We start from the raw sequence: 24,370 nt of genomic DNA, 5'->3' as shown, positions 1-24,370 counted from the left end.
CCATTTTTTTCCTTTCTTACTTTTTTCCTTTCCCCTTTCTTCATTTCCCCTTTTTCTTTTTTCTTTTACCTTCTTTTTATCTTCTTTTTCCCCTCTTTTCATCCTCTTTTCTTTCCTCTTTCCCTCCCCTCTTTTTCCCCCTATATGTGTTTCCTGGGTCTCTTCCCTTGATGTCTGTGTTTACCCAAGTGGCACCATGTTTGTGACCGGGCCTGGCTTGCTCTGGTGTGTAAATATGTGGCAGGAGCCATGTGACAGCACCAGCAAACACGTTCCGGCTCTCAGGGCTGGAGCTGTTTGCTCCTCTGGCTGCTGCTGCCCCAACCTGCATCAGTCTTGGGGTGTGGAAGGGGCTCAATGCTCACCTGCTGCAGCTGGAGGCAGTATCTGTCCCTGCTCTCCCATTCCCATGGAGCAGCACAGGAATCACCACCCCCTGCTGAGTATCCCCTGAGTGGGGAAACTGAGGCACAGCTCCATGCTGGCCTTCAGCCATCAGCGGCAGTTGGAGCAGATCAAACCTGCAGGGGAGGATTTAACTGATGTTTCTGTGCCTTTTGGGGACAGGCCCAGAGCTGAGGTGCAGGTTCCTGCACTCACTTACACGGCTGGGACATGGCTTGAGGCTGTGGCTGCCCCATCCCTGGCAGTTCTTAAGGCCAGGTTGGATGGGGCTTGCAGCAGGTGCTCCAGTGGAAGGTGTCCCTGCCTGTGCCAGGGGGTTGGAACTGAATGAGCCTACGGTCCTTTCCAACCCAAACCATTCCATGATTCTATGGGGTGCTGAATGGGCAGGCTCTGTTATAGGAGTATCCCTGAGGCTGGGGCAGTAGGGAAGGCTCCAGTCCCAGTGTACAGGCAGGTAAACTGTTGTGGAGCCAGGATGAGACCCACAGCCGCTCACTGGTGCTCCCCACCTGCCTGGGCACCCTGGCTGTGTGCTCTGAGGGGGAAGGCAGTGTCACAGGCTGGGAGGCTGAGCCAAATCTCAGCCCAGCAATAACGTTTAACATTGGTTTTTGTAGTCCACTTCCTCCAGCCTGGCAGGAATTCGGTGTGTGCAGAGCTATGGCTCCCACAGCCTCAGCCTCCTTGTCCTGTACCCACCATGATGCCTCCATCCCCATGCAACTGTCAGTCCCAAAGCAGAACAAGAACTCCAAATAAAGGTGTTTTGGAAGGATGGAGGCACTCTGGGTTTCCTGGGAATTTAGGGATTCTCTGTATGGGAGCAGACCCTTGCTGCATCCAGGCACCCTGTGAGGCTGCATCCTGTATCCCAGCACTCTGTGTGGGCTCATCCCTGATAGATACACTGGATCCATCTGTTACTAACTCCTGCATGAAGGGCACAAATGCACGGGGAAATCAAACCAGAGCAAACAGTAGGGCTGGGGTGGCCATTCCCTACCCCATGGCCTTTGGGCACAAGGTGAAGGTGATCGAGGAGGGCTTTGGGGTGCAATGCCTGAGTCCCAGATTGACCCATAAATGTGGGGTTCAGCTGACATCCTGCCAGCTCCAGCCTCCAGCATGGAGCATCCATGGGGCCAAGTGACTCCAGCCTGGTGCACCCCAACACTTTGAGCAGTGGGAAGTGTGGCAGCAGAGCTGGCTTGGGGCTGCCGGAAAGCCCCACATGTGCCTCACAGCATCATCAACCCAGCTCCAGGCTCTGAACTGGGAAGTCTGTCTTGAAACCAGTCCGACTAGAATAACTGGGAAGGCAACTGTGGTTTCTTTTCAGGAAAAAAAAGAGATCTCGAAAAAGAACTGAAACTGTTTTCACTTGGACAGAAATATTCCTAGACATTTTTCTACATTTTGCCAGTGTGCAAGAGCATTTGCTTTTAATTTTTCAATGGAAACCTGGAGAAATGTCATTGAAAATGATGTTTTCCTTAAGAAAAAGAAGAAGAAGAAGGAGAAGAAGGAGAAGAAGAAAAGGCAATTGCTGCTGAAAATTCATTTTGGTAAAAGCAAAGCAACTTGGTGAAGGAAAGTCCTCCAAACCTGAGCCCAGCCTGTGCTGACATGGTTCCCCCTGAGCCCTTGTCCTGCCCGAGCCATACAGGGCACATGGTGCCACATGTCACAGCCTGGCTGTAGTGCACTGGTGGTGATTGTCCCCTCAGCCTCCACAGGGACCATCCTCACTGCATCCCCATGTCCCCACCTCATCCCTGCCATGTCCCCCTGTAGCCTGCCTGCCTTTGGGAGTGGGGTGTGAGGCAAACATGAGATGGCCTCAAACCCTCAGTCCCATGGTGCTTTTTTTGACTGGTGATAATTAAATTCAGACTTTTTTCCTCTCAAAATGCCCTGGAAAAATCCAATCACTTTGCAAAATCAAAATAAGCATTTCCAATTAATCCTCTAACTGGAACCACATGGCTTTTAGGGAACGCGGTTGCATTCTCTGCCCAGACACTATTTATAAACCGGTGACGGCTCCAGCGATGCTGGGAGTGTGCTGGAGGCCGGGAGCTGCCAGGCACTGGAGCAGGGCTGGGGGCCACGTCGTCCCCGTCCCCACTGACATGAAGCCACTGCTCTGCTGCCATCATGACCACAGGTGACAGCATCAGCAGCCCTGCTGACTGCAGGGATATGGAATGAGGCTTCCTCGGTTCAGCTTCCCACCTCCAGCATGGCAGCTGGTGACCCCCTTCCTGCTCCTGCTCCTGGCTCGGGGGTCCCCAAACACTTCCCTTGGGGCTGAGGCTGCACAAACCCATCACAGTCAGGAGCCTGGGCCTGTGGGCTCTGGGGACACTGGAGCTCTGCCCAGGGATCAAGGGCGGTGTGAGAGCAGTGCTGGTGTCACAGGGGGAGGATGAGGACATTAAACCCTCCCTCTGAAACATCCGTCTGGGTTTAACTGCTGTAATCCTGCAAATCCCTGGTCCTGCTCACTGCACCCTGCACTGCTCAGTCACACCAGTATGGGGAACTGGTGCCACTGCTGGGCCCCCTCCCTAACCCCACCAACCCCCCTCTTCCTGGGGACCAGACCCTCGTGGTGCCCTAGGGCAGGCAGGGGCACCCGGCTGAGCTCCTGCCCCTGGTCCTCATCCCTGCCCCACCACCGGTGCTGTCTCTATGGTTCCTGTGAGGCTGTCCTGCGGTGATGCTGGGCAGTGCCAGCTGCCACCCGCTGAGCCTGAGGGGGGAGTATTTTTAGCCCTGGCTGGGGATTTGGGTGCTAAGCAGCCAGCACCTCGCAAGCTGATTTGAGCACTAAGCTGAAAAGCTGGGGACATGGCCAAGGCTGGTGCAGATCCGTGCCTGGGGATGCTGAGGGGCACTGGGGTGTTGGCTGGTGCTGGTAGCAGCCGCCGCCAGCTGGGCAAGGTGGGAGCAAGAACCAGCACTGCAGCCAAAGTCAATGCAGCCGTTGCTGGTTCCCAGGCTCCGCGCACTCCAGTTCCCCGGGGCCTGTGCAAGTGGGGTGCCAACCCCCAGTCCTCCTGTGTGTGCTTCTGGGTTGCTTTGGGAGCCCAGAGCATGCCCTTTCCCCATGGATGGAGTCATAGCTGGGCTAGGGTTTGGTCTGGCACCATTTCAGGCACCAAGACAAAGCCTGGGGGATATAGGGATGCTTGGGGCCCAGTTCACCTCACTGCGAGGGCTGGAACACCCACATCACTGGTGGGGGGAGGAATGAGGGTGCTGAGCAACTCTGGGAGCTGCAGCAGAGCCAGACACTGGAGCACTGAGAGCACAATGCCTGGCCCCAACCCAGGGTGACCCCAACTTCACATTGTGTCCCTCAACCAACTCCTCCTCACCAGCACCCCAGCCCCACTGCCTTCATCACCTCTCACCCATATCATGCCCCTCAGTTCCAGTGACCCTGTCTCCCATGCTATCCCCCTGATGCCCATGCTGTTAGTTGGCACATCAGGCACAGGGGGTGAGTAGCAGAGGGGACAACCTCATTCTGTCCCCCCTCATCCCCTTCTGGCTGCAGGTTGGTGGCTGCTGCTCACATAGCCCTGTGGCCACCCTGCCGTGCCAGTTGGCTGCCAGCCCTGCCTGGCACCAGCTCCCTGCCTGCTCCTGCCTGTACATGCTGCCGGCAGAGCTTTCACCCAAGCCCCGGCGTGCTCAGCACCTGCCTTGCACCCCGTGCCAAGAAGCCCAGCCTGACCCTTCTCCCTGCAGCAACGTTGCCGTCGGTGGTGCAGACACCAAGTCTGGCCCGGCACGGAAGCGGTTTTGCTCTTGTGCTGATGATAGATTTATCGCCCGCAGCAGGGCTCACAGCACCCAACACCCACTGTGCCAGGCACAGGCAGCACGAAGCCAACCGGCACCACTACCGGCTCCTCTTCCCTCCTCAAGGAAGCCGGCAGCATCTCGGGCTGCGCCTGGGCCGGTGGGTGTTTGGCAGACGGTGTTCAGGACTGTGCCTGTGCCAAGCAGCAGCTCCAAAACACTCTTTGATACAGGGCTGGACCCTGCCCGTGCCTGTGGCTTCCAGGGGAGGGGATACTGGGGTAACAGCCCTGGCTCTGGGGGACAAGAGCTGCTTGCTGGGGCTGCCAGGGGCAGGACGTAGGGTATTTTGTGTGCAGGAAGGAGGCTGCCACACTCTCAGCGTGGGCTCTCCAAGCCACTTGCCGCTTGTTGCCTGAGCTTATTAAAAGCTGGGCTTTGTCAATAAGGCACCATGTAAAGCACATTGTTGTCTCTTAGCAACCTGAACTGGTTTGGGAAGAATTTTGTTTGTTTTTTTTCTTTTTGGAATATAGAAAGAACACACCAGGAACCAGCTGCGCCAGCCGGGTTCATCCGGGAGCACCACAGCTCTCCTGCAAGACTCAGCATCAGCACAACACAATGGCTTGGCCTCAGCTCCCCGGCACCCAGCCCCAGCGAGCCGGCCCTGCTCCCAGTTACAAAACGGGAGCACTGGGAGGCTGCTGGGTCCTCAAAGTGCAGTGTTGCTGACCATGGGACATCACTGGCTCCATCTGGGTAGTGTGCAGGGAGGTGGGGAGTGTGTCCCTGGTGTGAGGGTAGGAGGGACCCTTGGCCATACCCCACCATTCTGAGCTCAGAGCCATTCCGTGTCCCTTGCACAGGAGCTGGTTGGGGTGCCATGGCCAAGAGCACCAGGCAGGTGGTGGTACAGCAAATGGGATACCAGGTCCCCTGAGCAGCACCTGGGTGGATGGGGACAGGGCATCTGGTCACTGCCCGGTCTATACTGAGGTAAGTGGGCATCAATCTCACTCTCCTGTGCTGTTGGAGCCAGTTAATGGCAAACGGCCTGAGGGAGCATTAACCGAAACGGACAGGGAGGGTGAGGGGGATATAAACAAGAGCAGAAGGTGAATCTGCAACTGCAGGAAGTCAGTTATTAATTCAAGTGACACATTTTGCCCCTTGATTTCCTGTCATCGTGTCTTTATGTAACAGTGGGGGCAGGGAGGTGATGTCGGGGGGGGGTGCACAGCTCAGGATCCCCCATGTTGTGCCTTTTGAGCTGCTCCTCGAGCCCCCTGCATCAGCCCTGAGCAGTGTGATGGGGATTCCAAGTGCACCCTGTTTCTTCCCCATGCAACCACCATTCCCAGCCTGGCCCCTCCTGTGGGCTGTCATCCCCTTGGGAACATGGGCCTTGTGTCATTGCATCACCCTGAGGACTGAGGCTGGCAAAGCCAACCCCCAGCATGGTGCTGGTGTGCAAACATGGGTATGCTTGTGCATGGACACATCTACACATGTGGATGTGAGAACACGTGTGGGCACACACATGTTAGTGTGCAGGCATGTTGGTAGGCATGTTGCTCTGTGTGTGTGTCCCAGCACAGACCACAGGCCACACACACAGTCCTGTGACAGTGACACACATGGAGCCCTTGGTGCAGTTCAGGGAGAGGGCCGAGGGGGTGTGTGTGTGTGCACCCCTCCCCTGCCTCCCATTGGCTGCGCCCTAAATAAATAGAAAGGAATTAAATAAATAGAGGCCAGTTGGTTTATACAAGCACTGGTACAGTTTGTCCTGGACCTCTGCACGGATTAAGGAGCTGGCACTGGCCGTGGGTCATTTGCAGCTGGGCTGAGGCCCCCCCAGCCACAGCCTTGCCCCCTATTTACCCACTCGGGTACTTTTTAACAGGCAGCCTTGGGGAGGGCAGTGCATGTGTGTGCACACGTGTGCATCACCTCCCTGCTCCTGTGCATGCAGATGGATGGGGCCTGGCTGTGTCCAAGCATGTTGCTATGTGTGTGCATGGCACTATGAGTGCGTCTATATATTCACACGTGCCCTGCATGTGTGTTCATGCGTATATGTGCGTTGCATTCATGCATACATACATGAGTGCATGTTTGCAAGTATGTGCGTGTCTCAATACTTGCACACATGTTCTGGTGAGCGCGAATGTATGTGTTTGCATGGCTGGGAGCATGCCAGCACACATATGTACCTGTACGTGTATGTGTACCTATGTACATATGTACCTGTATGTGTATGGTGTTTGTGTGCCCCTGCAAAAACACGTGTGCATGTGCTGGGGAGGCAGGATGTCCCCAGTGCCATGGCACTCAAGGGGGAGGTGATGGTGTCCCAGGACATGGATGCAGCACACGGGGGTCTCCATTGCCCTCGTGCCCTGCCTCAGGCTCACAGCCAGCTCAAAACCTTGACAACCCCCCCCCGGACATCCCACCCTCTGCCCCAGGAGAGCCACTGCCCTGCACAGCACCCCTAGCACCCACTGCACAGCACCCCCAGCACCCACAGCACAACACCCCCAGCACCCACTGCACAGCACCCCCAGCACCCACTGCACAGCACCCCCAACACCCACAGCACAGCACCCCCAACACCCACTGCACAGCACCCCCAACACCACTGCACAGCACCCCCAACACCCACAGCACAGCACCCCCAACACCACTGCACAGCACCCCCAACACCCACTGCACAGCACCCCCAGCACCCACAGCACAGCACCCCCAACATCCACAGCACAGCACCCCCAGCACCCACTGCACAGCACCCCACGGCGGAACACACACAGCACAGCACCCCCAACACCACTGCACAGCACCCCACAGCGGAACACCCACTGCACAGCACCCCCAGCACCCACTGCACAGCACCCCCAACACCACTGCACAGCACCCCCAACACCCACAGCACAGCACCCCCAACACCACTGCACAGCACCCCCAACACCCACTGCACAGCACCCCCAGCACCCACAGCACAGCACCCCCAACATCCACAGCACAGCACCCCCAGCACCCACTGCACAGCACCCCACGGCGGAACACACACAGCACAGCACCCCCAACACCACTGCACAGCACCCCACAGCGGAACACCCACTGCACAGCACCCCCAGCACCCACTGCACAGCACCCCCAACACCACTGCACAGCACCCCCAACACCCACAGCACAGCACCCCCAACACCACTGCACAGCACCCCTAACACCCACAGCACAGCACCCCAGCACCCACTGCACAGCACCCCACGGCGGAACACTCACAGCACAGCACCCCCAGCACCCACAGCACAGCACCCCCAGCACCCACTGCACAGCACCCCCAACACCCACTGCACAGCACCCCCAGCACCCACAGCACAGCACCCCACGGTGGGACACCCACAGCACAGCACCCCACGCGGAGCAATCCTGCTGCCGGGCAGTGGGACTCCGCTGCCGCCTGGTGCAGGTGCCAGTGCCGGTGCCGGTGAAGTGGCCGCTCCTCTGCTGCCATCTGGTGCTCAGCCACGGGAAAGCGCCTCCTATCTGTGGGTTAGGTCAGGTCCTCTTTGGACCCCAGGCTGCTGTATGTGTTGGGCTCCAAGGGAGACACCCACAGCAGCATCATACCGAGAACTGTGCGTAAAAAAGTCGTTCGGTTTTTATTGTGTAAAGCCTAGAGACCGTGCTGCCAGGGAAGGGATTGGTGTCGTGTGCTAGGATGAGTGTATGGTACGTTCAAGTGACAGGACAAGAGTAAACGACCTCAGGCAGCACCAGGGAAGGTTTAGGCTGGATATGAGAAGTGATTCCTTCACCAGAGGGTGATCAGGCACTGGAACAGGCTGCCTAGGGCAGTGCTGGAGTCACCGTCCCTGGAGGTGTTCACACACCGTGACCCTCAGTGACACAGTTTAATGGTGGCCTTGGCAGTGCTAAAGAACAAATGGACCTGAAGATCTTGAGGATCTTTTCCAATCTAGTTGATTCTGTGATTCTATGATTCTACAGTCCTTTGTGAGTGCTGCGATGTCATCTAGGCTCCCCTTCACCTCCTCCCTCTCTGCCACCCCCATCTCGCTGGCCCAGGCTGTGGTTTGGGGGTGCAGGATCCTGATTTTAGCCACTAGCACCATCCCAGTACCCCGGAAGGGCTGGTGCCACCAGGCACTGGTGCCTTGGGTGGCTGCACCAGCCCCAGGCAGTTCCAAGCATCTAAACACCATTGCAGTGGTGAAGGATCAGTCTGTAATCCACAGCAGTTCCCAATGGTACTTTGTCAGGCAGATGCTGGCAGCAGGTTTCCTCCCTTCTTTCCGAGGCAGCTGAGCTTTCCCAAGACGGATGCTCTCACCCTGTGCTCAATAGCTGCTGACTCAGGCATCTGTATGCTCACATTGACTGATGGGCAGTAAACTGGCTGTGCTGCAGCCAGCCGAGCCCATCAAACACCTATGTGCAGATACTTCCTCCAGGCCTGCAATGAGGAGGGTGATCAATGGGATGTCAGCAGGGAATCAAGTTCCTCAGGGCTCTGCTGGGGGACATCTCAGCAGGAGATGCTGCAGAGGTATTTTTAGCCACATAATTCACAGCTACATATAGCCTGATTAATTTTTGTGCCCATTGGCCAATACACACCATGCCCCTCACCAGCTGATGGATGGATGGATGTGGTGCACTGGGAGGGGCTGATACTTTAGCTCCAGCCTTGCTCCTGTTTTATATGGGGTGATGCAAAATGCAAAATGAGATAGTCCACCTGTCTCGGGGGGGTCACAACTGGCTAGTGACACATGGGTGCAGATTGTGTCATGCTAGTGACAGGATGGGTGCAGCAGTGGGGCAGAATCTGTGCCGGGAGCATGTGTTGACTATGGACTAGCTCCCAGGGCAGCTGCAACTTTCGCCAGGACACTTTCCCAGTCAGAGATCCCCAAATCATTGAAACATGGAATGGTTTGGGTTGGAAGGGACCTCAAAGCTCCTCCAGCTCCAACCCCTGCCCCGGGCAGGGACCCCTTCCACTGGAGCAGCTGCTCCAAGCCCCTGTGTCCAACCTGGCCCCGAACACTGCCAGGGATGGGGCAGCCACAGCTCCTCTGGGCACCCTGTGCCAGCGCCTCAGCACCCTCACAGGGAAGAGCTTGTGCCTAAGAGCTCAGTTCAATCTCCCCCCTGGCAGATTAAAGCCATTCCCCCTCATCCTGTCCCTACAGCCACTTGTAGTGCAAATGGGAGGCAGGGAGAGGCTGCAGCATCCCACACGTTTCATCCCTGGTGAAACCATCTCAGCCCTGATTCAGCAAAACAGTGGGTTTTCTTACAAATAGGTGTCCCTGTCTGGGCGATCATCCCTTAAGATGATCCTAAAGTCCTTTCCAACCCAAGCTACTCTGTGATTCTATGATTCTATGACAGTCCCAGGAGCTATCACCATCTCCCAATATGTGCAGGTTAAAAGCAATCAGCTGATGTGCTTAGTGGGAAACACCAAAAGGGAGACAGAAGGACCAGTCTTTATTTGCAATCTGTGTCTGCTCCTCCTCTTGCCCCCACAACTCTTCCTAACCCTATGGCAAGTGTCCCCTCCTGCCTGGGTGAGAGCTGGCACATGGGGCATATGCATTGCCAGGGCCACCCCAACATCCCCAGAGTCCCTGGGCTCCTGCCAGCCCCTCTTCCATCTCCTGAGCGTCATCAACCACCCCCAGGTCCTGGCACAACCTTGTTCCCCCACGCCGCTTGCTGCAGGGACCTCCTCAAAGGCCCCAGTGTTCTGGCTCTGAAGCCCCAGCTCTGTTCGTGGTGTCAGGCAGGGCCAGGGCAGCGTGGGTTGTCTGGAGCCAAGGGGCACCACATTCCTGCTGTGGCACCAGCCACAGCCAGTGCCCTCCACCTACAGCCTTTTGATACCAGGACCTGCAGCCACCCACAGCAGGGTACTGCAAGGCAGGGTCTGGCCTCTTGCCCTGTGTAGCCTCAGAGCCATGGGACGATGCTGGGCACCATCCCTGCCTGTGTACAGGGACATGTGAGTGTACCCCTGGGTTTGCCTGGGTGCCCTGTGCTGCTCCTGCCCAGGGCTTTGGGGTTTCACTCACAGGCTGGTACTTCCTGGCAGGGATCCCTGAGCTCATCTGCTTCCCAGAAATCCCACTTGCCAGCCCAAGGGAGCGGCAGCTCTCAGGAGCTGTTACACACGCCTGGTGGAAGCCTTGAGGACCCACAGCCGCTGGCTCACAACCTCCTGCCTGGAAGCTGTGGAGTGATTCCTCTCCTTCCCAAAACCACTCGGGGGGAGCTGTGCCCAAACCTGCCTTAAGTCTGGCTTAAGGCAATCTCCAGCCCCTGCCTAGAGCCAGGGCAGGTGTTGAGGGATGGGCAGACATGAGCCCTGTCGCAAGGGCAGGCTCACACACCAGCAGAGACCTTCACAGCCAAGCAGGGAGATGATGTTCCCAGCCAGATCTGCTTCAGAAAACACTCACAGGAGCAAAGCACCTGGCCAGGGCTGGGGTGAGCACAGCCCAATGTGCACCAGCACCAGCAGGAAGGGATACGACACCACTGGATCAAACAGCATGGGCAGAACCCCCACACCCTTGCTCCAAAGTCCCACTTCTACCCCACCATTGGCCTCCCCACTCCAAAACCAAGCACCCCAGACCCAACCCAGCTGCTGTCACTCACCATCCACCACGTCTTTGCCCTCACGTTGTAGCAGAGTTGCCACTTCACCGAGTCCTCTGCTGTGCTCAGCACCTCCATCCACACCTGGTTACTTTAGGAGGTCCCGGGCACCATGTCCCACTCGTGGTGCCATCACAGACCCTTTTCCCCCACGGAAAACACCACCAAACCTCGGAGAGCACTTGTGGGAAAGCAGCTGGGTAGAGGCGAGGAATGATCCCTGTCTATGGGCTGCCCTGGGGGAGGCGGCTCGGCTTCCCTCGGGTGGGCTGGTGGGTGTCACCCTCACCACTGCCGTCACCGCACCCAGGGCACCTTGCACCCTTATGGGACAGCACCCACCTTGTGGGGACCATGGGACCCCGAAGGATGAGGCAAAGGGATATGCAGGGATTCTGAGGCTGTGGAGATTGCTTTGGCTTTGTCGTCCTTGGGAAGGGGCTGCTGTGGGTATCACCTCCAACCCACAAGTCCCATGGCAGGGACGCTCAAACCAGACGTGCACAGACGTGTCCCTGCGGGGCTGATGAGCTCCACATCACCCGTCCCGCTGTTGCCAGCCCATGTCCTCTCAACACACACATATGAGAGCAGCGTGCTCAGCTGGGGGCCTGGTCTATGTCACCATCCGTCAGGCTGGGCAGAGCCTGTCTGTGTGCTGGGCTGCAGCCGCAGAGCGTGAGCCCTCTGCTGGTCCCCGTGATGTGGTGGCTGCTGGTAGGACAGCACCCACCCTGGCAATGGGAACATGCAGAACCCCGGATCCATATGGGCAGGATCCCCCCCCTCCATACACAGACTCCACCGTGGTCCATTCGGGCCGGAATCCCCCGTATCCCATTCAAGCAGACTCCCCCATGTCCATACAGCAGGATCTCCGGAGCCATACATCCAGGGCAGCCCCCTCGGGCCACCCTGATCGCGAGTTCTCCCTGGTTCTGAAGGAGGTGGAGGGGTATTGGGGGAGTGTTTGAGATGTAGGGGAGTATTGGGGGTGTTTGGGCTGTATTCAGGGGACGTAAAAAGCTATTAGGGGGGCTTTAGGAGGGTATTGGTGAGTGTTGGGCGTGTTGGGGTGAGTTGTGGGGTGTTGTGGGGGTGTTTGGGGGTGTTATGGGTGGTTGGGGGCGTGTTAGGGGGTTGTTGTGGGTGTTGTGTGTGGTTGGGGGGATGTTGTGGCTGTTTGGTGTGGTTTGGGGGTGCTGGGGCTATGGAGGGGCGTCTCCCGGCGTCCCCTTTAAGGCGGGGGCGGTGGGGCTGACGTCAGGAGTCGTCCTTGGTGAAGCAAGATGGCGGCCCGGTAGCGGAGCGGTGGCCGCGGCTGTGAGTCCCGCGCCCGGCGCCATGTCGCTGCTCTGCGTGCGAGGTAGCGGAGGGCGCGGGGGGTGTCCGTGTGGTGTCCGTGGGGTGTCCGTGTGGTGTCCGTGGGGGGTGTCCGTGGGGGGTGTCCGTGGGGGGTGTCCGTGGGGGGTGTCCGTGGGGGGTGTCCGTGGGGGGTGTCCGTGGGGTGTCCGTGGGGTGTCCGTGGGGTGTCCGTGGGGTGTCCGTGGGGTGTCCGTGGGGGGTGTCCGTGGGGGGTGTCCGTGGGGGTGTCCGTGGGGGGTGTCCGTGGGGGTGTCCGTGGGGGGTGTCCGTGGGGGGTGTCCGTGGGGGGTGTCCGTGGGGGGTGTCCGTGGGGGGTGTCCGTGGGGGGTGTCCGTGGGGGGTGTCCGTGGGGGGTGTCCGTGGGGGGTGTCCGTGGGGTGTCCGTGGGGGTGTCTGTGGGGGGTGTCCGTGGGGGGTGTCCGTGGGGGGTGTCCGTGGGGGGTGTCCGTGGGGGTGTCCGTGGGAACCCCTCCATTCAAGGCAACCGGCGCCGGGATTCATGAATGAACCAGCGGGGGCGCGCGCGCGGCACCGGGTCCGGGGATGGGGGGCGGGGGGGGTGTGAGCGCTCCGTGTGCCTCCCCCTTCATCCCCTCACATCAGTCCCTCCTCATCCTCCCTTGCCGCATCCCTTCCACCCCTCACAACCCACCGCCTGTTGTCACTCACCTCTCCACGAATACCCCCCCAGGCCAGACAGTCCCTACCCTAAACATGGGGCCTCAGACATCCCCCCACGCATCCCCAACCCCCGCGATTCCCACCCTCCACTCCTCACAGCATCGTTTATCCCAGAGCATCCCCACATCCTACACCCCCAAACCTCCAATCTTCCCTCAGCCCCTCCTCCAAACCGCTAAATATCCCCCGAAATTACCCCCCCTGCAGGTGTTGCCCCACTCCGGTGGTGCTCTGGGGGGTTGTGAGCAGGTGGGGGGGTTGCAGAGGTAGTCTGGTGCTGGTGGGGGTCTGGTGCCTGTGGGCTGATCATGCCATACTGGATCCCCATCCCCACTCCCCAACTCGGTGTGCAGATGGATCCGGCAGCCTCAGGCTTGTCTTTACTGGGGGCTGCTCTGGATGACGTGCTCAGTTTGGGTAGGGAGATAAGTCTGGGTGGTCATGTTCCCACCTCCCCAAGGCCTTGCAGCATCTCAGTGTGGGTCCTGGAGGTGGCAGAGTGGCAGCTATAGGGACAAGGTGGGGCACAGGCTGTCACCCTAAAGCCCCCACCCAGCCTTCCCTTGTCCCTCCTGGGGCACCAGGGCCACACACAGCCCTCAAGGGGAAGGCAAGGACTGAGGTGGCCCTGGGAGGTGTGGGGTGAATGGGGCCAGGGGTGCATGGCCAGAGTGGGGTCTGAAGGGGTTGGAAGGTAGACAGAAGGATGGGTGGGTAGACAGGTGCCTAGAGAGACAGATGGAGGAGACAGATGGATGAAGGGATGGGGAGATGTGAGCTGGTAGACAGAGGGGTAGGTGGATGGATGGAAAGAGGGGTGGATGGACAGAGGGAGAGTATGGGTGGGTGGATGGATGAAGAGAGGGAGGGAGTGGGTGAATGGACATGGAGAGAGGGGATGGTTGGAGAGGGGTGAATGGGTGGATGGTTAAAGGATGGACAGAGAGAGGGGTGGACAGAGACGTGTGGATACACAGACAAACAAATGGATGAATGGACAGAGGGTTGAACAGACAGATGGGCCTGTTGCAGGATGCCTACAGCCCAGCCTGGTTTTCATGCCATTGCCAGTCTGAACCCCACCACCTGAACCTGCCTCAGTTTCCCCAATTGACCCCCTCCTCCTTCCCCCTGAGAAGGATGATCACCCCAAACTGGGAAGCACTTCGAGTTCCACCCTATTGTGGGGGCACCCAGCTCCCATGAGGGTCCCACTGCCCTCAGCTCCTTGTCTGGGGGCTCAGGTTGAGTTTAGCCCAGAGGTGATGCCCTGGGACCTGCCACCCCTGTGCCAATTTTGGGGGCCCGTTGGTGGCTGGAAGGCAGCACAACCTCTTGGGGCCAGCAGCCACAGATGGTGGCAGCAGGACTTCAACCCCCCCCCGCAGTAGATGACAGCCAGGAGAACCATGTGTTCCCTGGGTCATTGTTCCTGTCAGATCAGGTGTTACTGGAGCTTTCCCTTCCTGTTCTCTCTGTTTCATTTCGGAGGCAGCTTTGGGGTGGTGGGTGCCGCTGGGGCTGGGACAGGGGTAAGCTCCAACCTACGGGGGTCGCTGTGCAGCTTCAAGCAGTATGTCCTGGTACCAGAGACTGTATTCTAACATCATATGCTTCCTACTATTATAAAGATTATTCATTTAATACTAAATATTAATAATAGTATTATTAATTAAATATTAAATAAATAATAAATAATAAATCAATAAAAAGAAATTATATTACAATGTATAACATATAACATAAAATATAATCAAACCCCATACAATATCATATATAATCTATAGTACAGAATGTATATAATAATATATATGACATATACAAACATTTAAAATATATTATATCCCATATACAATATCTGATAATTTATAATAAATCATATATAATATATATGGCGTATGTGATATATATGTAATACTTAAGAATATATGGTATAATGCGTAACAGAATATGTATAATATATAATATATATAAAATGCATTATATATAATACCATTGACATATAAAATATATTTAATATTAAAGCACATGCTGCTTCCAGATGTTCCCACACAGTCTCCCAGGCTCACAGCCCAGTGGCAAAGGGGGATCTTTGTGATCCCAGAGCCTCCTACCCGGCCTCAAACAAACCTCCCCCTGCCCCCAGCCTCCTCCATGAACTCCCCCATCCCTGAGTGTAGCTCCTGCGGTCCTGAGATTCTGGATGTGGCCATGAGCAAACTGCCACCCAGCAGATGACTGAGCCAGAAGGACCTGTTATTTACTGAGCAAGAAGCTGAGGCTGAGCCACAACCCCCCCACCAGTGGTACTGCGGGTCAGGCTTGTGCCCAGTTGCCTCCCCCAAGCCTCGCATCCCCTCTGTGAGCAGCATGGTTCTGAACAAATTACTTTGGATATCACCAGGGCTATTTTCATCCTTCCTTGGTCACACTGGTCCTCACTCGCTGGCAACCGCATTTAACCAGGTGCTGTGTCATTCTCTCCTTGCCTGGTCCTGTTCCCTTGTCGCCCCTTACGGCCCCGCACTGGCAGCATTGGTACCTGGCTGCTGTTTCCTCCCTACTGCAGGCAAAACCAGGTAGTCACTTGTGTAAAGCTGGAGCATCAGTGATGTTTGTTCCCTTGCTTCTGAGCAGGATCTGGCCCAGATGCAAACAGCCCCAGCTCTGCTTAGTCGGCTTATGGGGACGGGTCCCCAATGGGCAGGGTGGGAATGATCCCCTTGGTACCCCTGGGAGGGCAGTTTTGGGGGAAGAGGAGGCCTCCTCAGCCTAAATCTCTTCCCTCCCTCTGTTCCCACAGTTAAAAAGGCAAAGTTCGATGGGCCCCAAGGTAAGTGCCCCCAGGCTGCCTCCCTGGGGGGGTTTGGTGTTGGGGGGCTTGGCTCTTGGGGTGGTTGGGTGTGTCAGGATCAGAGGAAAGGCAGGGGATAGCAAGGGGACCCAAGGGGACCCCAGGCTCAGCCTCTGATCTGGAGGCATCATTTGGCAAGGGGAGACAACATACACAAGAGATGGGAGTACCCTGTGCAAGATGGGAATGCCGTGGACAGGATGGGATGCTTGCAGCCAGGGGTGGGATCCATCCCGACTGGGACTGGGGTTCTGAGGGCAGTGTGTGGGTACCCCATGGGAGGGTGGCAGTTGGGGAGTGTCTGGGGGGATCACTTCACCCTCTTCTTGCTCCCATAGAGAAGTTTAACACCTACGTGACACTGAAGGTACAAAATGTCAAGAGCACAACCATTGCAGTGCGGGGCAACCTGCCCTCCTGGGAGCAGGACTTCATGTTGTGAGTGTATAGGGGCCACTCTGGGGCCCCCACCCCAGTGCTCCCCCATGACCCCAGCCCTGGGGGGCTCACCTGAGTCCTGCAGAGACTGGAATGGCCCCAGGGGGCTGCTGTGGAGGGGGTTACCTAACACTTTCCTCCTTCCCAGTGAGATCAACCGGCTTGACCTGGGCCTGACGGTGGAGGTGTGGAACAAGGGTCTCATCTGGGACACCATGGTGGGGATGGTGTGGATCCCCCTCCGTACCATCCGGCAGTCCAATGAGGTAGGAGCTTAGGCATGGCCACCCCTTTCATCAGACCCTAAAGGACATGCAACCACACTCTTGGTTGTCCTTTGGTGGTGGTAGAATCTTTCCCACCCCTCCTCGGAGAGGGGTTGGGGGACTGGGAACGTGGGGTCTCTGGTCTCCTCGCCAGCATTTCTACCCCACAGGAGGGCCCTGGGGAGTGGCTCACGCTTGACTCCCAAGTCATCATGACCGACAATGAGATTTCAGGCACCAAGGACCCCACTTTCCACCGTATCCTCCTTGACACCCGCTTTGAGCTGCCTCTGGGTGGGTACCATGCCCAGACCCATTCAGGGCTGAGGATGAGGGTCTGATCCTGTAGCTCCTGAGAGGCTGTTTTGGTGGGGGGAGGGGTGGGGAATCTCTGCCCCAATTGGGGTCTTTGCTCTTGCAGATATCCCTGAGGAGGAGGCCAGGTACTGGGCCAAGAAGCTGGAGCAGCTCAATGCCATGCGGGACCAGGATGATGTAAGTCGGTGCAGTGCCAGGCTGGGATGAGGGGGCAGTGGTGCAGAGGGGCAGTCCTCAGTAGCCTGTCTCTCCCTAGTATGCCTTCCAGGAGGAGCAGGAAAAGCCTTTGCCCGTTCACAGCTCCCAGTGCTGTAAGTGCTACCCTGTCCTTGCCCCACTGCAGAGCCCCCCCCATTGCCCCATGCCCCAGGTCCCCACACTGGGGATGTGCAGGAGTGGTGTCTGTCTTGCCTTGGTGCGTTGGACCCCAGCCCAAGTGAGGCTCAGTCTCACCCCACACCCTGTTCCCTGCCCTGCTCCCAGATTCCTGTGTCTGCTGGTGTTTCTTTGCTTTTTCCCTGCTCCATAGTGTGTGAGGCCTTCTCTGGGGCTGAGTTGTAGGGGAGAAGGGTTTGGCAGGGCATGGCAGTGGGGATGATAAGGATGGTCCCTGGGAAACCCAGGTGAGGGGTGGTGAGGCTGGAGGGGGGGGCTGCTCAATGTGAGCACTGGCAGAGAGATCTGGGGGATTTGGGGTGCACTTCACTGCCACCATGCCCATCCCTACACCCCATCCCCATCCTCTCTTGGTACTGTATCGTGCAGCCACAGTCCCTGACCCCAGAACAGCTCAGTGCTGATGTGCTCCATCCTGGGTGCTGTCCCCAGCACAGCTTGGTGCCATCATGCCTGGAAGATGTTGGTTTCCCCCAGCCACCTTGTGCTGCTGCCCTGGAGCTGGCTCCATCCTTATTGTCTCTGCCTCTTTTTGGTTTTCCTTGTAGGCAGCTGGAATTACTTTGGATGGGGAGAACAGCAGAGTAAGTATCCTGTTCTCTCCTCCTCTCCCAGCCTGGCAGTCCCCAGCCCTCCTCACATCTGACTTGGTCTATCTCGGCAGCAAGGTCCCAAAGACATGGGGACACGGTGGTGGCAGTAGCTGGGTTGTGTAGGGCATGGGGCAGATTTGGGGTATCCCTGGCCACAGGAGCTGTGGAGCCATCCCCTGTCCCACTCCCTGTGGCCCCTTGCAGATGATGACCCTGACAGCACAGTGGATGATCGTGACAGTGATTATCGCAGTGAGACCAGCAACAGCATCCCACCACCTTACTACACCACCTCCCAGCCCAATGCCTCTGTCCACCAGTACCCCATGAGGCACCAGCAGCAGAGCTCCCGTGACTCCTACACCGACTCCATGCAGAGCTATGAGATGGACTACTCAGACCAGCATCCCATCAGGTAGTGTCAGTGCAGCCAGCTCTCCCTGGACCTGCTTTCTTAATCTCATCCTCTAGGCGGGGACCCCAGCAGGTCTCTGGGATGATGATGCCAGGGACAATGCCCTCAGGGTGGTGGGTGACAGGGAGGGATACTGAGGCAAGGAAGAGGGGGGAGGGTCTTGGCCCTAAGGCTTTCCTTCTCACCTGGAAGTTTTCAAGCTCTTTTGGGTCATCACCCTCCTCTGTCCTTGCTGGGCTTTGGGACCCTCAAGTCCTAGCTCTCCTTGCTGTGAGCTATGGCCTGCCTTGGGATGCAGATGTAGCTGTAGGCAGGGTCACCAGCCCGGTGGTTTGTCCCTGTGGTCCCAGCATGTTCCCAGACCAAGGTGCCATCCCTGTCCACCACCACAGAGCCTCCCTAGCGCTGTCCCCATGGCAGCAGGGGAAGCTGGGGCACGGCGGGTGGTGGTGGTGCAGTGCTCTGGGACCTTGCTGATCGTCTTCCTCTCCTCCCTGGCAGACGCTATGGTAGCGTTGACTCTGCCGCACACAGGCGCAGTGACGCCGAGTCCGCCTCTGAGTCGAGCAGGCGGACCAGCCGCCAGCCTTCCCTTGAGAGCAGGCGATCCCTAGACCTATCTGATAGGTGGGTCACTACCTTGTTGCGTGCTGTGTACCGTCGCAGAGTGCTGTGGTCGGTCCTTGCAGCCGTGGTGAGGCCAACACCAGTCCTGGCAAGGGCGATCCCATGCCACTGCAGGGTCTCCCTGCCCCGGGCTGCCTTGCAGAGGAGCAGCATTGGGATGCTCCAGGGTGTCTCTTAGCCCCGTGGTAGCCGTTCTTGCTCTTGGGGGCCCAGTTCATGGTGCCAGTACCCCAGCATCCTGGTCCCGCTCACTGGCACAGCAACTGTGTGGCAGCATTGCTGCCTGCTCCCTGTCATGCCAGCAGGAATGGGAGCTGGGACTCAAATGAGCCTCAGGAACTCGAATGCCACTCTCTGATACTGGTACCTCCCAAGGAGCACTTGACTGGGCAAAAGGCTCGCACAGTAAATTTGGGACCCTTGTGATGTGCCAAGATCTGGCCAGGATCTGGCTGAGGAGATGAGAGGTTTCTAGGCATGAACCGTGTCTCCTGCATCCCTGTGCCCCAAGTCCCCTTTCCCAAGGTACCTGTCCCTGTTGGGAGCAGCCTGGGCATCTGCCAGCACCCTCCTTCCTGCCATGTCCCCTGGCTCCCCACTGCCTAACCCAGCTGCTCTGGGCCCAGGGCTCTGCCCATCTCTTTGTTCCCTTGTCCCCTTCCTGCTTGCCCATCCCTAAGCCCTGGCTGCCAGTGCTGGAGACATGGTGTCGGCCTCTTCCTAGGCATGTCCCTGTCCTGTCTGCATGTTTGCTTATGTGAGCCTCTCTCCATGGAGCTCCATGGCTGCCCTGTCCCCAGCAGCCTTCTGGGATGCAAGGAACTCCTCTGTGCTGCTGCTCCCCTGAGTGCAGGCAGCTGTGAGATGGGGATGCTGGAAGAGCCAGTGGGACAGATGGGATTGGTGGAAAGGGATCTGGCCTGGAAGAAACACTGGAGTAGAGATGATGGGGTTAAGGGGAGTTGATGGAGTTGAGAGAGGGTGTCCTTGGAGAAGGAGTGGCTTGGAGATGTACAGGCAGTGCTGGGGTGTCAGGGTAGAGGCTGGGTGCGGAGTAAGGGCAGGACAGGATGTCTGGCTGAAGCAGGAGGCAGGATCTGGCTGGGCGTGCAGTCTGGCTGTGCTCTGCCCCTCCTCTGGTGGGAGTGAGCTGAGGTGACAGACCCTGACCCCCATGTTCCTAAACTCAACCCACATACAGGAACGTCAGATCCCTGGGGGGCTGATCCCAGGTCATGGAGTCTCTTGGGTCCATGCATCCAACTCCCAGGATGAGAAGTCCAGTGCTCGCCAAGTGCTGTGTCCACATCCCTCCTATCCATGGTGTGGGGACCCTGGGACCGTGGGGCAGCACAGGGCAAGCAAAGCTGTGGCACAGCCCCACGGAGCCCTGTTCTTGTCTGCTCTTGGCCCTGCAGCCCCACGGGGAGCAGCCATTATGCCTCATCGGCTGAGCTGAGTCAGGGCAGCTCCCAGCTGAGCGAGGACTTTGAGAACGAGAGCCTGCGGGACTCAGAGCTGGATGAGCGGGATGGGGACTCCTACCACTCCTGCCATAGCTCTGTCAGCTACCACAAGGACTCACCCCGCTGGGAGGAGGAGGAGGACGATGACCTCTACCTGGAGGAGGAGGAAGAGGAGGAGGAAGAGTTCAATGAGGACTACAGTGAGAATGAGGAAGCCTGCCCCAAGGAGGAGGAGGAGAAGGACCTGCAGGAGCAGGTCACCTATGAAGCCCCTGAGCATGATGCCTACCCCCCACTGCAGAAACCCCCAAGTCAGCAGCAGCAACCACAGCAACCCCAGTTGGTCCCTCAGCTGAAGCTGCAGCAGGAGGAGAGGAAGGAGGAGAGGAAAGAGGAGAGGAAGGAGAATGACACCTCTGCCCCCGAGGAAATCCCAGAGGCCCTCCAGGCCCAGTGGAGTGTGGATGAAGCTCCCCTGCAAGAGGCAACTCCTGAGCCTGAGCCCCCAAAACCATCTGAGAGGTAGGAGGGAGACTTTGACCTGTAGTGTACTTGTGATGGCACTGGGCCTGGTAACACCGAAGATGCTTTGGAGGTGGCCCGAGGCTCATGCTGCGATGCCAAAGGGCACTGCCAGAGACTTTCTATGGTGAATGAGAAGCCCACTATGTACCACCCAGGCAAGGGGTAGCTCCTGGGGCACGATGTCCTGGCCCGTGGTAAGCAGGGGCAGAGCTCAAGGCATTTGAGACCTTGCCAGGGCTGCTGGGGGTGCAGGTTTGTATCCTGGGGACAGGGGAAGTGGGGGCTTGGGGCTGTGATTCCTTTCCTTTGTCTCAGACTATTGGCTCCTTGGATGGAGGGGATACCCTGGAGCTCAGCAGGAGGAAATTTCCTTAACAGGAGTCAGTCTTCCTAAGCCATTAGTAAAAACTCATCCAAGGTCTCCTGTGCTGTACAGGTGAATTATTGGTGGTCAGGTCCCTGGTACGACATGTGAATAATTCACAAATCAGTCTCTGCCTTTAATTATTGAACATGTCCATTCTTCCATGGGTTGGTGAGCACCACTGCTCTATACAGAGGGGAAGTGTGATGGGCTTTTTCAGTCTTTTAGTTACTTTAAATTATAGACCAGAAATAGGAAATCTCTAATTTAAAAGAATGTGTAACGAGCTTTAAAAAAAACCCCAGTATTTAGTGCCAAGGGCTGGGTAGGGTCCTGCTGAAGGTGGCCATGAACTAAGGTTCATGTCTGCCTGCAGTGCCTCTTCTCTGGGCAGGGCACCTGGGGGTCCTGTGGTGGCCATTAGTGACCATTGCTTAGTGCTGTGGGCCACAGATTAGTGCCAAGGACCCCAGATTAGCACTGAGGATTTAGCATTTAGGCTGACAGGTCTCCTGTGCTCAAAGTCACAGGAGTGTCGAGAGCTCTTAATCCCAGGAGTTGCCAGAGTGGTGGGAAGAGGCCAGAGGACATCCTTGGGGAGATGAGAGGTGAAGGATGTTTAATCCACGTGCTAGTGTCACCCTGACCTGTGTCCCTTGGGTGCCCAGGCCAGAGTGTCCCAAGGGAGTGAGAACTTCTGGCTTCTCCCCATCTGCCTTGGTGGTGCTGCCCTTTGCAGAGGGACTTGCTGCCTTTTTAGAGCCCTTCCTGGTAGTAAGTGGGGTTTTTTTTTGCCATGGCCACACTGCCTCAAGGACCATCAGGATCCACATATTGCATCCTCAGTCCTGCCCGGGCTGACTTACAGCTCCCCAGTGCCATGCTTGGGGGTGAGCAAGGTGTGTGTGCTTGCAGGGAGCAAGCAGAGGTGGAGGTGCAGGACCCCAAAGCACGAGCCAAAGTCAACTGGCTGAGAGCCTTCAACAAGGTCTGCATGCAGCTGCAGGAGGTGAGCAATGCTGTGGCTGACAACGGCTGGGTCTTCCAGACACATCCAGTCCCCTGGACACCCCACCCCTGAGGGCAGTGGGGACCTGTGGGAGCCCTGCAAGGGGCAGGGTGTGCTGAGGACCTTCCCCTGGTGTGTGCTGCATGTGGTGCTCTGGTGTGAGCTCCTTGCCCTCTCCCATGTACTGAGCTGACAATTTTTTGTTCTGTTTTTAGACTCCATCCCATCCTCCATCTTTTCTTTTTTATTTTGGCTCTGGATTTGCCCCCTGGGGCTTCGATTCCCCCTCCCCACCGCTTCTCTTTTCAGTTGTACACCATCATGGCCCTTGCACCCGCGTCTCCCCTTCCTGCAGGGAAGGGGTGTAACCTGCCTGCAGGTAAGCATGTCCAGTCAAATGATCCAGCCTTCCCCATGTGTGTGTGTGTGCTTGTGTGTGCCAGGGATTGCCCCACGAGGGAGGTAACATTGGCTTTTTCCTCCCTTCTCCCTGAAAATAATCCCCTCCTTGCAAGGGAGGTGGCACTGTGGGATGGTCCCTGCACACATCCCATACCTGGTGTGTTCTGACTTTTCCTGGCACTTCCCTCCAACTGGTTGTAGGTCTTTGTGGAGCTGCTGAGTCTTCCCAATGCTCTGCTCTCCCAAACGCCCAAATTTTGCATGGTGCAGCCATCCCCACTGCTTTGCCAGCATGAGCTCCTCTGCTGAAGCCTGCCCAGCTCACCATCTGGGAGATACTTTATTCCCAGTGCTCTTGGCTGGAAAGAGCCCCATCAGTTTAGGAACACTTTTCTCTGCCCACCCTGTAAACCTTTTACATGCTTCCCATGCAAGGGGAGCCCTGGGGAGGGCACTGGGGACTCAGTGCTGTGCCCATGATGGCTGCTCTGTGTCTTGCAGGCTCGCGGGGATGGTGATGGAGAAGCTAAATCCCTGTGGTTCAAAGGCGGGTGAGTATGTGGGGAAGTTGGTACTTTGTGCTCCCCCCCTTCCTGGGTCTCGTGGGTTCCTCTCCCCTCCCATTAGGATGTGATTAATGCCCTCGTTGGGCTGGCATGGGGAAATGTTGCTGAGCTCTGGACATGCCAGGGGCCAGAGTTTTGGGCTGAATGCTGGTCGCTCAGTGCTTTTGGAGGAGCCAGCAGAGATGCCATCACTCCATGTCCCCAAGAGCTGCTGCTGAGGGGGAGAGTGAGGAGGTGAGTGGATTGAGATGGGACTGAGCTGGGCTGGTGGCTCAGACTTCTCTCCTGCCATCTGCACCTTGAGTGATGCCATACAGAGTCGTGAACCTCTCACCTGGACAGGCTGTGGGTTTGCCCCATCTTGCCCTCGTGGGCAGCCCTGTCACTGACTCAGGCAGAGCCTGGCAGGTTTTCCTGAGAGCCCACCCGATCACACCAGGGTTTTCTTGTGGACAGGCCTGGAGACTGACCTAGCTGCACTACCCTGGCTCCTCTCACAGCAGAACAGCTTGGTGCTCACCCCTGGTGTCCCAGAAGGAGACCCCACCTCTCCCGCTCCATGCTGCAAGCTAAAGCTAACTGAGCCAAATCATAGAACCATAGAATGGTTTGGATTTAAGGGACTTTAAAGCTCCTCCAGTTCCAACCCCTGCCGTGGGCAGGGACCCCTTCCACTGGAGCAGCTGCTCCAAGCACCTGTGTCCAACCTGGCCTTGAGCACTGCCAGGGATGGGGCAGCCACAGCTTCTCTGGGCACCCTGTGCCAGCGCCTCAGCAGCCTCACAGGGAAGAGCTTGTGCCTAAGAGCTCAGCTCAGTCTCCCCTCGGGCAGGTTCAAGCCATTCCCCTTGGTCTATCCCTACAGGCCCTTGTCCCAAGCCCCTCTCCAGGTTTCTTGCAGGTCCCCTTCTGGGGCTATTTTTTCCCTGAATTTCACTGACATACAACTGAAGCCAAACATCTTCACATGGGGAGAAATCATACTTTTCTGCCTCAATCCCCTTCACACTTCCCCCCCCTCAGCTTTTATCTCAGTGATCCCTGCCCTAGCCAAGGTAGTGATGGGGATGGGGTTCCCCCATGTTGGTTCCAGGCCACACATGCGTTCTTCAGTCCCAAGCAAACATAGGGCAGTAGTGGGGGGGGGAGGAGAACCTTCCTG

The 24,370-nt window shown here is 57.3% G+C and overlaps 1 protein-coding gene across 1 annotated transcript in view; it reads left to right on the top strand.

Moving 5' to 3' along the window:
- The first annotated feature begins 12,203 nt into the window (after positions 1–12,203).
- The window catches only part of LOC101873314 (protein unc-13 homolog A), a 31,968-nt gene continuing 19,801 nt past the window's right edge, over positions 12,204–24,370 (top strand). The window contains exons 1-13 of the mRNA XM_034070933.1: positions 12,204–12,289; positions 15,773–15,802; positions 16,162–16,261; positions 16,410–16,527; positions 16,698–16,821; positions 16,949–17,022; positions 17,102–17,156; positions 17,790–17,825; positions 18,039–18,249; positions 18,751–18,876; positions 20,295–20,864; positions 22,147–22,240; positions 23,144–23,193. Of these exons, the coding sequence (XP_033926824.1) occupies positions 12,268–12,289; positions 15,773–15,802; positions 16,162–16,261; positions 16,410–16,527; positions 16,698–16,821; positions 16,949–17,022; positions 17,102–17,156; positions 17,790–17,825; positions 18,039–18,249; positions 18,751–18,876; positions 20,295–20,864; positions 22,147–22,240; positions 23,144–23,193 (1,610 nt within the window). The 5' untranslated portion in view covers positions 12,204–12,267. The remainder of the gene's footprint in view (positions 12,290–15,772; positions 15,803–16,161; positions 16,262–16,409; positions 16,528–16,697; positions 16,822–16,948; positions 17,023–17,101; positions 17,157–17,789; positions 17,826–18,038; positions 18,250–18,750; positions 18,877–20,294; positions 20,865–22,146; positions 22,241–23,143; positions 23,194–24,370) is intronic.

The sequence above is a fragment of the Melopsittacus undulatus genome, chromosome 19 (assembly GCF_012275295.1).
Source record: "Melopsittacus undulatus isolate bMelUnd1 chromosome 19, bMelUnd1.mat.Z, whole genome shotgun sequence".
Classification (NCBI taxonomy): Eukaryota; Metazoa; Chordata; class Aves; order Psittaciformes; family Psittaculidae; genus Melopsittacus; species Melopsittacus undulatus.
This window is presented reverse-complemented; position numbering and strand designations above follow the sequence as displayed.